At 38.6% G+C, this 13,016-nt stretch overlaps 1 protein-coding gene across 1 annotated transcript; it reads left to right on the top strand.

The window, feature by feature from the left end:
• Positions 1–593: 593 nt before the first annotated feature.
• Positions 594–3,056, top strand: GPR158 (G protein-coupled receptor 158; the record flags this gene model as incomplete). Its single annotated transcript, XM_010164228.1, has 3 exons — positions 594–645; positions 689–843; positions 1,602–3,056. Coding segments are annotated over 3 exons (1,662 nt in total), but the record flags the coding sequence as incomplete, so codon positions are not given.
• Between the last annotated feature and the right edge of the window lie 9,960 nt (positions 3,057–13,016).

The raw sequence follows: 13,016 nt of genomic DNA, 5'->3' as shown, positions 1-13,016 counted from the left end.
GCACGACAAAGAATTCAGGGAATTCAAAGATTCACAAGGTTTAGTTCCATTTGTAAAGTTCTGAGGCCAAATGGCTGTGTGGATAATAGTAACTACAGATGAGTGAATCAATATGAATAAATAAATAGCTGACAACCTCTCTCTAACTCTTGATCAAGCATTTTCTAAAACTTAGAAGACAGAGATTAACTTGTCTCCTTTTTTATTTGTTTCCTTCTATTTTCCCTCTTTTTTGCCACCTCATCTCTTTCTTTTCAGGGTTAGAGCTAAAATAGGAGAATTGCTTTCTGCAGGATTATTCAACAGTATGGAATATAAAATACAGTCTTATGGTTTTAGCAGTCTCATTGGAAATACTGGCTCAAAGTCTGTTTCCATACTAGCCTAATTTAAATGCAATTTAAGGACATTAAAGTAAGCGTTAAAATAAGTGGAGGTTTTTTTTCCTTATGCAAATCTCTAAGATTTATCAAGTTAAGCCATCATTAATAATAGTTCCTTCCATACAATACTGATATTCTGTAGGACACTACTTATGCCAGTGATGCCTATAGCTAGTATTTTGAGATCAGAAAATCATGTGAAATCCACAGAAGGATCATCATGCCATAAAAACTGTCAATGTAACTCTTACAGTGATGTTGAAGTAAACTTTTGCACTGATGGCAACATCTTTTTTATTAATACTTATTGCAGTTTTCACATTCAAGCAATAACCCAAGAGATGATATAGCTACAGAGGCTTATGAAGATGAGCTTGATATGGGTCGATCTGGATCCTATCTGAACAGCAGTATCAATTCAGCATGGAGTGAACATAGTCTGGATCCTGAAGATATTCGGGTATATATAACTAATTTAAATAGCATTTATTTTCAAGAATAACACTTTTTCCTACGGGTAAACTCTGAATTGCATCTGTTTGACTTTTTTTGTGGGTATCAGCTGAAACAGGACAGCTTAGGACTCTCAATGGTTGTGGTATCAGATCATGTAAAATCTTGTGGAAAATATTCACTGTGTGAAGAGAAACTGTATAACTAGTTGTAGTAAAAGTCATACTGGAGGCTAACGAGGAGGAATCATCCATAGCAAGAGCTGTTTATGAGTTTACATAGACTCTTTGAATTATCTTGAAGCACAAACAGGATTTGGTGTCAGTATGATTAATCATTTGTATATAACATATACATAACTATACGTAACTATTTAACATGAAATTTTAAAAACATGATTAACAGAAAAAATACTTTATTCCTGTCTTACATGGTAAAAGAGCTTATGTTCCCAGAGTAAAGAATAACTAGGAAAGTTCCTTTCATTAGGAAAGCGCATGCCATTGCATTGTGAAATCTGAAACATACAGTATGAATACGAATTGTGCATGCTGTATGACACACAGCTGTGGAAGGTAACATGTTTGTGCATGAGAGTTGAACTTATTTTTAAAGTTGAAAAAAATGGGATTCAAGTTGATAGAGAAATGGCATATTCAAGAGTTGAAGTAAGTTTAATGCCATTTTTAAAGCAATGGGTAAAGTATTCATCAGGCTGCTTATTTGACTGCACGTACTAGTTTTGCCACTCACTTTGCTTTGCAGGATGAGTTGAAGAAACTATATGCCCAGCTTGAAATCTATAAAAGGAAGAAGATGATTGCTAATAATCCACATCTCCAGAAAAAAAGGTGCTCTAAAAAGGGCTTGGGGCGCTCAATAATGCGACGTATCACAGAAATCCCTGAGACTGTCACCAGACAGTGCTCCAGGGATGAGAAGGACCTGATGGAGCACAGTGCTGTGAAAAACATGGCCACGCTGAGAAAAAATCCACAAGATTCCATGAGTTCTGTAAAGCCAAAAGAAGAGACGTTGAAAAACAGAGTCTTTTCATTAAAAAAGTCACACAGCACTTATGATCATGTTAGAGATCAAACAGAAGAACCAAATAGCTTAACTACAGAAAGCACAGGAGTTACAGATGCTGAGAATTCGCTTTTGGATTCCTTGAATGGTAACAAATTAACCAAAAATGCTCCAGAAAAAGTTGAAGCTGTCTCCACTGAATCTGTCCCTTTGGTGTGCAAATCAGTGAGTGCACATAACTTAAGTGCCGATAAGAAGCCTCTGCATCCAAGAACATCTGTGTTACAAAAATCCCTCAGTGTTATTGCTAGTGCCAAGGAAAAGACTCTGGGACTAACAGGTAAAACACAAAGTCTAGAAGAAAGCACTAAAACTCATAAATCTCAGCAGAAGGCTAAGGAGGTCAGCAAAAAGCACTCAGTCTCTGATAAAGGGGAGCATAAGGATTCCCACCGGAAGAACTCTACCCACTCTGAGGAGACAAAGAAAACCCATAAATCTGGTATTATGAAACAGCAAAGGATTAGCCAAACACCTGCAAATCCAGACACAGGCCCAGGTAAGTCTCTGCACAAGGACAATTTCAACATAGGAGAAGTTTGTCCTTGGGAGATATATGACCAAACTCCTGGTCCTGTGCCTTCTGACTCTAAAGTTCAAAAACATGTGTCTATTGCTTCCTCAGAGCCAGAGAAAAACCACCCTTCCCAGCCAAAAGGGAAGGCTCATCATAAGATGAAGACACCTGAAGGGTATCAACAACCAAATCAAAAGAGCTCAGAGAAGGTGGAGGCAGCCACTCAGGAGACAGAAGAGCAGAAGGTCTTTGAAAATGAGAACAAACAGTCAAATTCCAAGTCTCAGGTGTCCCCTGGGCTGAAGTGTGAGAATGTTAATAAGTATGCACCTAATACCTGTGCTGAGGAGCAGGAGGAGCTACTCCAGAAAGCAGCAGAAAAGGAAAACCTCAATAAATTGGCAGAACAGAAAAAAAATGCCTCTTCTGAGGGAAATGTGCTTTCATCTGACTCCCATAAGCCAAGTAGTTACTTGCAGCAACCTTTAGCTTCTCGAGCCGAAGTCTGCCCTTGGGAGTATGATACACCAGATTTACCAAATGCAGAAAGAAGTGTAGCTTTATCGAACACCTCTGCTGTAAGTGCAAATAAAACAGCAACACCTCGAAAATAAGAGGCTTTTGGACTGAGGAGAGTAGCAACACTGAGAAGAAAGACAACAGGAAAGACAGAGGGGACTTAGGTCAAAAGGATCTGAAAAATCCTAAGGAGCATCATTTAAACCAAGGAAAACAGCCCTGCAAATAAGTAGGAGTTAAGCAAAGTAAATTATCATTAACGTGTTATTATTTATTTGTGGAGTGCCAACAATGTGATTAGCAGTGCCCAGAATATGGTCCCTGCTCCAAGGATTTTACTGTGTCAATGAAAGAAACCTGCCTTTGTGAAATCACTTCTCCTTTAAAAGAAAAAATACATGGTGGTAACAAACGCACAGTGTAGTTCTTAACCAAATTATTTCTGAATGCTGCAATTGGCTTTAACTTGCCCTTGGGACTTTAAAGATCCAGCAGAAGTAGGGTGCAGAAAATGTCCTGATGGCAAAAAGGGGTATCAATGAGCAGCTTATTAAAATGACGACTTTTCACTTTACATATTTAATCTAGATAGCACTGCTAACTCAATGCATCCCAAAAATACGTTTTATATAATTATTGCTATCATTTTCTTTTTACTGTGTGTTTAAGTACATTGTTGTGTCTCATACTAAAGCATTCCAGATTGTATAATTTTTGCAAATAAATTTGATATTATGTGACACAACAACACATTTATGCAATCTGCAGATACTTTATTCTAATTGCAAGTTAAAATACCTGCTGTAGATTTTTGTTTATATATAGAATTGCAGTAAGCTTTCACTGGCTATGGAAGCCGTAATTCATATCTGGAAATTCCTTTGGGGTTTGGAGATTTTTTTTTTTTTTTGGTCCTTACCTGTGATTTATATAGTGAATTTTTTGGTTTACTCTCTATTATTTAAATTTATAGTTTGATACTGTATTATTCAGGGGTTTTATACGCGGTAAGTTACTTGTTATGCACTTCCCTGTTAATGTTCATAGACTTTGTTAATAGTGGAAATTAAGTCGTCTTAGCTGCATATTCTGGTAAGTCTTAGGACAACTTATCTGTTGTTTGTTACTAATTGGAAAATATCATCTAACAAACTAGAATTCTTACTTCAAACATCAGTGGTGATGATCTTGTTCAGTATTTCATACTGAGCATATCCTGCTTAGTAAGACAAGCAAGAATGATAACGAATATACCCCAGAAATGATCACCTGTTTTACTAAAACCAAGCAACTCCAGAAAATATATTGGCTAACTTGTATAGAACAACAGGGTACTGTTTAACCCGGTTGGCAAACCTCCAAAAATTGGCCTTTGGAGTGAGGAGAGAAGTCTAAAATATTACTCTTCCCCCATATATGCAATTGTAAGAGATATTGGGAATGGAAATGATTACATCTCTCTCCCACTCTCCAAAATACTTCGTTTTGTTTTGTTTTGGTTTTTTAATTTATTTATACATACATCTACACTAAAGGTTAGTGTTTAATACAGTGCTAATTTTCAGTAATAGCTACAATCCTCATTGTGCGTATTAGCTTAATTCATAGATGGCCTATTCACAACTATGGGTCTTAGTGATGGTACACCATCAAGGCCTGAGGACATATTGTAAAGATTCTGAGGAGTATCGCTAATGAGAAAAAACCCTCAGCTATCTAAATGTGGTACCAGTAAAGTGCTTTTCACTAGAATTGGCTATACATACAGTACTCCAAAACAAAGACAGCTCAGTCCTAAAGAACTTGTGCAGTTTTGAGAGAAGTGATGGGATTCAGTGGAAGAACATGAAATGAGGATGATTGAATAGAATGTGTTGTTTAATATATATATAATATACAAAAATAGATATTTATATATGTTTAATATATATATATAATGTCATATCTAATGCACACATGCACATATACCTATGTAGTATAAACTGATTTTTGTGGCATCATAGAAAAAGCGGCTTAAGGTAAAATGCAATGAGCAGAGGGACTTAGACAGCTGGACATAATGAGGAGTTTCTTTGTCCTTTAAAAAGCACAGGAGTCTATGGGCATGTCGACACTGACAGATCAAGATGGATCTGATCTTTCTACTGCCTCTGCTAAGCCCATACCCAGAGCATACCAATAACTGAGCCAGCTGGGGACAGGTCAATTCAGGTCTCAGTGCTGTCTAAACTATTGGCCTTGCTCGTAAATTCTGTTCATTAGCTACAGATTAAAGTGGCCGAACTGCCCCAGCCAACCTGGTTAGCCTGGATGGTGCCCAATTCCACCATGGGGACATGCTGACTTAGGTCTTTGTTACCATGGGCTCTCCCACCCCTCTTTTGTAGGGTATGGTTATGGTCTAGGAGATCTGGTCTTTGCCTTCAACACGCATCTTCTGACCGAGACCCTTGCAAACCTGAATCCCAGTTCACCCGTGAAAGGGAATCAGGCATCTGAGTCTGGGTTCTTTGGACATCTGTGCACCCACTTTGCACACACAGTGCCAGCGGCATCCCGCGTGCAGTCCAAATCCAGCTCTCTGCTTAGTGTGGAAAAGAGTTGAGGTTAGACCTGGTGTGCCCAGATTCAACCTTCTCAGTTCCAGACACTCAAAGGGTTTGGCAGTAACTTCTCCACCAACTTCAGTGGGATTTGATCTGCTCTTCAGAGAGAAAGTAACCCTAAATTTCCAAGAAGAAGTCCATCCTGGGAACAGAGTTTTCTAGGAGTCCTCCAGGAGCACACTTACCCTTGTGCAGAGGGGGTGCACAACTTTAAACCAGCTGCCTATGGTGACCACTTTGTGCCTCTGCTACCCCTGAAGGGAGGTTCTGCAGCCCATCTCAGTGGTGGTTTGTACGAACGGAGTTGGGGGCACACCTTTGGCAGGTTGCCCTGACTCACTAATGGGAGTCAGCACTTTATCGGAGCCAGGCACTGAGGTTAGAACTGGGCATCCATGGAGGAGTCATGAAAGAAGATGTTTGTAAGTACTCACTGCCTCTTGGAGACAGGCAGTCACAAGGAGCAGGTGCCAGCCCCTGCACTCTTGCTCATCCTGCCCTCCCTCCTTTAGCTCATGGCCGAGTGAGGACACGCTGCCCCTGCTCTGTGGCAGCTGCATCAGGGTACAACACGCACCAAGGGTGAGGAGATCTGGGTCAGCAAAGCATCCACAAAGTACCACTGCCCCTTGCATCAGTGGCAGGATCAAGCCCTTCCTGCATAAGTGTATCTGTGCCACCACTATCTATCTACAATTCCTTGTTTTCTTTTTCCTCTCTTTTTTAAAGATAAGTTTATTAGAAACAGAAACAAAGCCCATTCTTGGGCTGATGTAAAACAGCCCAGCTGCACGGCAAGCAAAAGAACGATGGGTGATTTGCCAGGGAAGGCACTGGATTGTGTATTCTTGTTTGGTTTTGTTTTCTTTCGTCCTGACCCTTTCCCTCACTTCTTAAAAAATGTCTGTTATGGTTCTTTAGGCTTGTTGTAGTCACATCTCCTATGACTGATACAATTGACAAACTTTCCTTTAGAAAGCAAGAAAGCTTTCCCCAGTTTATTTAGCAACTGATATTTAGGCTACAGATTCAATTGGGACTTTAAATTATTTTGCACTTCAGAAAATGAGGGGCCAAACTTCACTCAACTATTCTATTTCGCTATGATGCTGCTAGAAACACTGCTTAAAGAAGACATACTAAGTTAGACATAAATAATGTTCTGTATTTCATAGATTTTTTCCCACCAGCATATATTGGCTAGATTGCTTAGTTGTCTTTTTCTGGAGTTTCATTGTCATTATTCAGCTAAGAGAAGTGCAACTCTAGAATTAAGATGTTTTCTAGCAGATCTGTTAAGAGAAAAGGTAATAAACACTAAGGTCACAAACATTTGCTAGGTTGTCCTTTTAAATGCATGTGCAAGCTGCATTTCTCCTTTATTTCTAAGCCATGTTTATAAATAATTAGATTTATACCAATCTTACTAGAGTTGTATAATTTATGCAAGATTATACGCTTTAAAATACAAATCAGTACACACCTATCATCAGCTTTGGTGGCATCATAGGCCTGAAACCGGACAATACTTTTATATTTGCTCTCCTTAGGCTTTTGCATGCATATGACAACAGGCAGGCCTGAGAAAACACTGCCTTTTGACTTTTCACATTTTAGCTACTCCAAGTTGTAGAGTATATAAAGCTGTAAGTCTCTTCACTTTATAATGTGGTTCTTATAACAATGTTATCTGGCAACCAACAGCATCCACCATGAAATACTTGATAGATTTATGTTGTAATGTGTTGCAGCATGTAAATAATGTAACTTCTCTGCAATAAAGCACATTTATATGAAATCTGTCCACAGGCTTTTGTGTTGTGATTTTCTGAAGCCATTACTGATCCAAACAAAACACATTTCTCATCAAACCTGTAAAATAACTAACAATGGGGTTTACAACATATATGATTTGATCATATCATTAGCATTTTATGGATTTTCCTTGTATTTTCTTGACATCAACCTTTAGACAAGCTGTGTGTTGTGTTTGGGATTTCAGGTTAATAGCAGGACTGACAACACTCTTCTCAGCAGCCAGAATTTTGAAATCAAAATCGTAGGGTCTGTGCTATACTCTCCTGAATTTAATGGCAAATACAATGTTAGAAAATATTAGGAAATAAATAGGTAACCTTTTATGATGTCATTGTAAAATCCTATAGCTTATCTGTACAATAATGTGTGCATACCCGGATTCCTCATCTGAAATATATGACTAAGAGATAGGAAAGGTAAAGAATGGTAACAAAGATGATCAGAGATAGAGAATGGCTGCTGTGTGAGGGGTGACTAAATCAACTGCAACTTGTTTAGCTTGAGAAGGAGATAACTACAAGAGGGATGAGACCTATATAAAATTACAAATGGTCTGAAGGTGATTAGGAACCTGCTGTTTGCTGGTTTTAATCATGCAGGAGTTAGAGGACACCCAGGGCAGCCATCATGCAACAGTTTAAAACAAATGAAGTTTTCTTCTACATATGGCATAATTAAATTGTGGAGCTTATTTTCACAGATTGCTGTGGATATCATGAGTTCAAAAGCATTAGAGAGATTAGAAAAATCTTGCCAAGATCCCTGGACATGGTAGATACAATGGTGGATACAAACTCTTCAATCCCTAATCTGTAGATGTTTGAAAAGTAGGAGAATTCTTTTGGCAGTATCACCCTGTTTCTTTCCGTAATCACCTACTGCTGGATATGGTATGAGATGAGCACAGCCTTTGTACATTCTTATGTCTGCATAAATACAGAATGTTGAGCTTAATTAGTTTATTTTCTGTTGTCATCCCTGTTTTTTTAATGACCCATTCTTCATGTAGGAGTTCTAGTAGGTTATTGCACAGGCATATGTGTATTCACTGTAACTTTCTCAGTGCCTCTTGGGTTGAAACACAGCTGTTTGGGTAACCGGTCTGAGTCACGGTATCAGGAGTGATGGAGACATGAGGGGGAAACAAGGGGAAGGAAATTACTTACATTCAGTAAATTAATTGCATACAAGTCCTTTGCAAGCAAGAAGTCCAGTTATCAGTAAAATAAGGTCTGGAAATTTTCCTGTGAACTACTTCACGGGGCTCAGCTCAAACCTAGGGCAGCTTTGCTCTCTCAGACGCAGGGTATCAAAGCTAATAGTGGCCTTCTGAGCTCCACTTCTGCCATTTTCACAGCTTTTAAGAAATAAGGGAATGATTTGCAAAATTTTGTGGCTTTAGAAATAATCCACAGCTGTATTTTCTATGAACCTCTTTCTTCTTCTGTTAAAAAAATGTATTTCCTTTGGGAGGAAACTGTGGCTGCACCTGCACAGCCATGAGAAGCTGGGGGTGGTTCCCACCAGCAGCCTGCTGGAACCCCTGGGGAGAGTATTGAGAAGACAGAGTCAGGCTCTTCACAGTGGTGCGTGATGGGAGGAAGAGAGACAACAGGTGCAAATTCAGACAAGAGAGACTCAGATTGAGAATTCAGAGGAGTTTTCACCATGAGAGGTCGAGCAGTGGAGAAGGTTACCCAGCGGTTGTGTAGTTCCCATCCTTGGAGTTTTTCATGCACTGACTGGATAAAGCCCTCATCTTATAGCTAACCTTGCTTTGAGCAGCAGGTTGGACTGGAAACCTCCCAAGGTCCTACCCAAATGATCCTATCATCCTGTGAACAGTGTTCACTACTCTAACATGTTCTTCACATCATCCTTTTGAAAGCCTGCAGATTGATACCCCAGGCAGCTTTGACTTCTGCCTAAGAGCACAGGACATGTAGCCCTTTATGCAATACATAACTGTGGGCAAGCCCCCTTAACAAACACCAGCTGTTGTAATAGAAGAAGAAAATTATTTTGTTCAGAGCTGGTTGGGAAGAACAGTTTCAGCTGCCTGTGTTGAGTGAATGCTTGAGCTGGTGCACAGTTGAAAGAATGTCTTCCACAAAAGAAAAAAAAAACCCTTAAAAAATATAATGTTTTTCTGTAACACACTGAATTTTTTTTAAATCAGTAATGGATTCTGGAGGAGCCATAAAGGAATTTGAAATTTTGGGGGTTTTTTGTAAATACAGTTCTTCAGAATGGCAGTTGATTTGGTTCAGGGTTACAGGGCTGCATGTCTGTCTGCAGAGAAGTTATTTCAAGCCAAAAGCATTTTTTTCTTATTAAATAGTATTTCCAACAGTTTGGAGCTGACTTTTCCCAATTCTAAAGGAGCTTTTTTCATCAACTCAGAAATTAGGTTTAGCAATGCTAGAAATTTAGTAAAAGATATTGCTTGCTTCACTTGGTTTGGCAGGTCGCCATTCTATTGCAATATTCAGTCTTCTGGTTCTTTAATACTTGGGAAATTGAACAATATCTCTCCATTTATGCAGGTGATTTTTTCTCTTTTTTTGATTTATTTATGAGTTGGCTCTTTTATTCACTGAAAGTGTACAAACAAATCAAACACTGGACATTTTACCATCAAATTACTGGATTTTAGATTTCTGGATATATGAGTTGAGTCCAATTTTTCATTGCGTCAGAGCACGGAAAAACATTATACCCAAAATAGCCATATATTTTTGAAATGTGCATTTATGATCTTCTGCATCATACAGATATACTTATTTTATGTACAAGAGTAGAGAATCATTATTACCTCTTTGTAGCTGCAGAAGGCAAGGTTTCCCAGTAGATGGGTAGTAGCCTTTAAAAGCAGTTAAAAGAGAAGATTCCTAAGCCTGCTCAATGGAAGTCTTGCAATGATATTCAAACCCCTGGATGTCTTTCAGGACTATCAGCATAAAATGTGTGCTAAATTAGAGCTGTGCCTCTGTGTTTGCTTCTTGACTGTTGGGAAGATTTTTCTGAAGCACAGCAAATGCAGATGCCTCTCTAGTCCCACAACAGCATGGGCTGTCATGCCCACATGTGTGACCTCTTACTGTCCTGCTTGCTGTTGGCCTGCTGTGCCCTTAATCCACGATGGGGAAACACGGAGTAAACTTGTATTTGGTTGGTCTCCTTGGCAAACACCTGTACCAGTGGCTTTCTGTTGTACCTTTTCCCCTGCTGTTGCACTGAAGTTGACAAGAGCAGTGGTGATGAGATGGGTTTGGATGTTACAGGGTTGCAGGGCAGAGTGAGTCTGTTGGAGGCTGCCTGGATCTGTTTGGAGTTGACCACTATTAGCTGTACTGGTTGACAGATGGTGTTGACAGGGAGTTTAGACTGTCTGCAGTACTACAGATGAAAAACAGGTTGATTTTACATACTTCCATGCTAAAAATAGTATCATATAATGATGTCTTTGCTCCATTCAGATTTTTTTGAAGCTGCAGGGTGGTAAGAACTGTGTGATTCCAAGCAGTCATCTTGGAGACTTCACCAAGGGAAAATCACAGCAGTATAGGCGAAGACACCTGTCCAGCTGTGATCCCACATCACATTTTATGAGGTACTTGTCAAATGCACGTGATTTGTATAAGCTAGCAGAATTGGCTAGTGCTCCTCTGTATGCAGTGTATTTTAGTAGTTATGTTTCTACTCATTTTAATGCTTTTGTTTTGCAATATTTCAGTTTCCCTTTGGTGACAGCGGTTTTGTTATCTCTGTGATGATTCTTTTTTCATTGTTTTACAGGAACTTGCTACAAAACTTTGATTTGCATCTCAGCTGCTCCATGGCAAGGCTAGCATTAGCCTCACAAAATTTCTTTGTGTTCGAAGTTAGAAGGCAATAGTTTCACAAATTATGGAATTTTCCTTCAAAAATAGTTAAATATTTTAAAATATAGCTTTGACAATTTTATTCTGATTACTTTAATTATATACTCTGTTTTAATGACCAACAAAATTGCAATAAGTAAGAACTGCTAGCGAAATGCTACATTCATTACTTTCTAAGTGTCACTTAGATATATTTTTGCTTCTATGATTTATTATTAATTATAGATTGCAATTGTGCACTGGATGACCTTTCCATTCAACTCTTTGTTGTTGGCATTACAACTGGAATTACAATGTCATGTGACAAAAATACAGTGCCTATGTGGGCTTTGGGTTTTTGAATTTGTAATCTCGTCAGTGTACGACAAGCATTTTTACACACAAGCTAAACTGCTTGCTAAACCACTTGCTTTGGTGTTTTATGCATTACCTTGTGAATTTAGGTATTGTTCTTAATTCCTTGAGAACAGCATTGTATTTTAACATAATTGACTAGCAGATAATAATAGAAAATCAATGAAATAAAACTGCATATTATTTTTCTTTGTTAAACACAGTTTAGTGAAAATGTGAAAAACCTGTCATTTCTGGGGAAGAAAACAAAACAAAAGAATCACAGAATCACAGAATCATAGGGATTGGAAGGGACCTCAGGAGATCATCTGTAAGGATTTTAATGCTTTCCCATTCAGAACCGATTATTTTTAGTACTAAGGAGCTTAAAGAAAACTTTACTACATTTCTGATTGATCAAATACTACTGTGTACATTCTATTTATTAAAATTAGTTGTGATTTCAGCTGAAACAAGTATGTATCTTGTAGTTCATGCCCCAATCTCAATTTTCACTAGAGGTGCATTTGACCCAGTGGGGGTGGAATTCAGCAGAAGGTGCAGAAACCATGTCTGTGTATATTAAAGGTCTGTGCCTGCGTGTGATTGTTTTTATTAAGGCACTGGTTTATGGTTTATGCTGTTCCTGCTTTTACCTCACAGTAAATTGGCTTTCTGTGGAAGTAAATTATTTGGATATTGTTACTTCAACAGTGTGTGCATGTTTAGAGTGTCAAACGGTTAGGTTATAAAAGGAAATATATTTACACAAAACAAACAACGCAGCTTTTAGAGGCTGTTCATACAGAGTTCCTACTTCCCTCTGCTTGTTTTTTTGTCTTCTCTCATGGCAAACACATTTTCTAGTAACTTCATAAGACCCAAAAGAAGACTTAGAAGACAGGAGGTATCGAGTTACTAAATGAGAATCAAACTGTTAGTTGGTTAATTCTTAGCATAGAAATTAATGATTTTCAAAGCCACCAGAAAAGGAATATAGTCTCCAGTCCTCTTTGAATTCAGTTACTTCTTTGAGAGCTCCAGTCTGAAAGACTAGGTTACTTTTTTTATGGTGTGATGAGTTTTTACAAATGGCACTAGCAAATCTGCAAAGTCAGCAAAAGAGTCCATGCCCTGGTACAACCACTCGGAGGAACAGGCTAATGCTAAGCCAGGTGGACTCTTGGAATGGGAAACTGTTTAGAACAGCACTTGGGACCACACATTAACTTTATCCAGAATTCATGCATTTTGGACTGCCGGGAATGAGTTATTAAAGCCAAACAGGAGACAAACAAACACGTTTGACAGTGTAGACACCTTTTCACCGAGACTGAGATGAAGAGAACACAAGCTCATTTTAATTAGGCCACCAAACATGCTGGCCCGTGTTGAGTCAGGATCTGGTTCACAA

This window comes from Antrostomus carolinensis, unplaced genomic scaffold (genome assembly GCF_000700745.2).
Source record: "Antrostomus carolinensis isolate BGI_N321 unplaced genomic scaffold, ASM70074v2 scaffold36923, whole genome shotgun sequence".
Lineage (NCBI taxonomy): Eukaryota > Metazoa > Chordata > Aves > Caprimulgiformes > Caprimulgidae > Antrostomus > Antrostomus carolinensis.
This window is presented reverse-complemented; position numbering and strand designations above follow the sequence as displayed.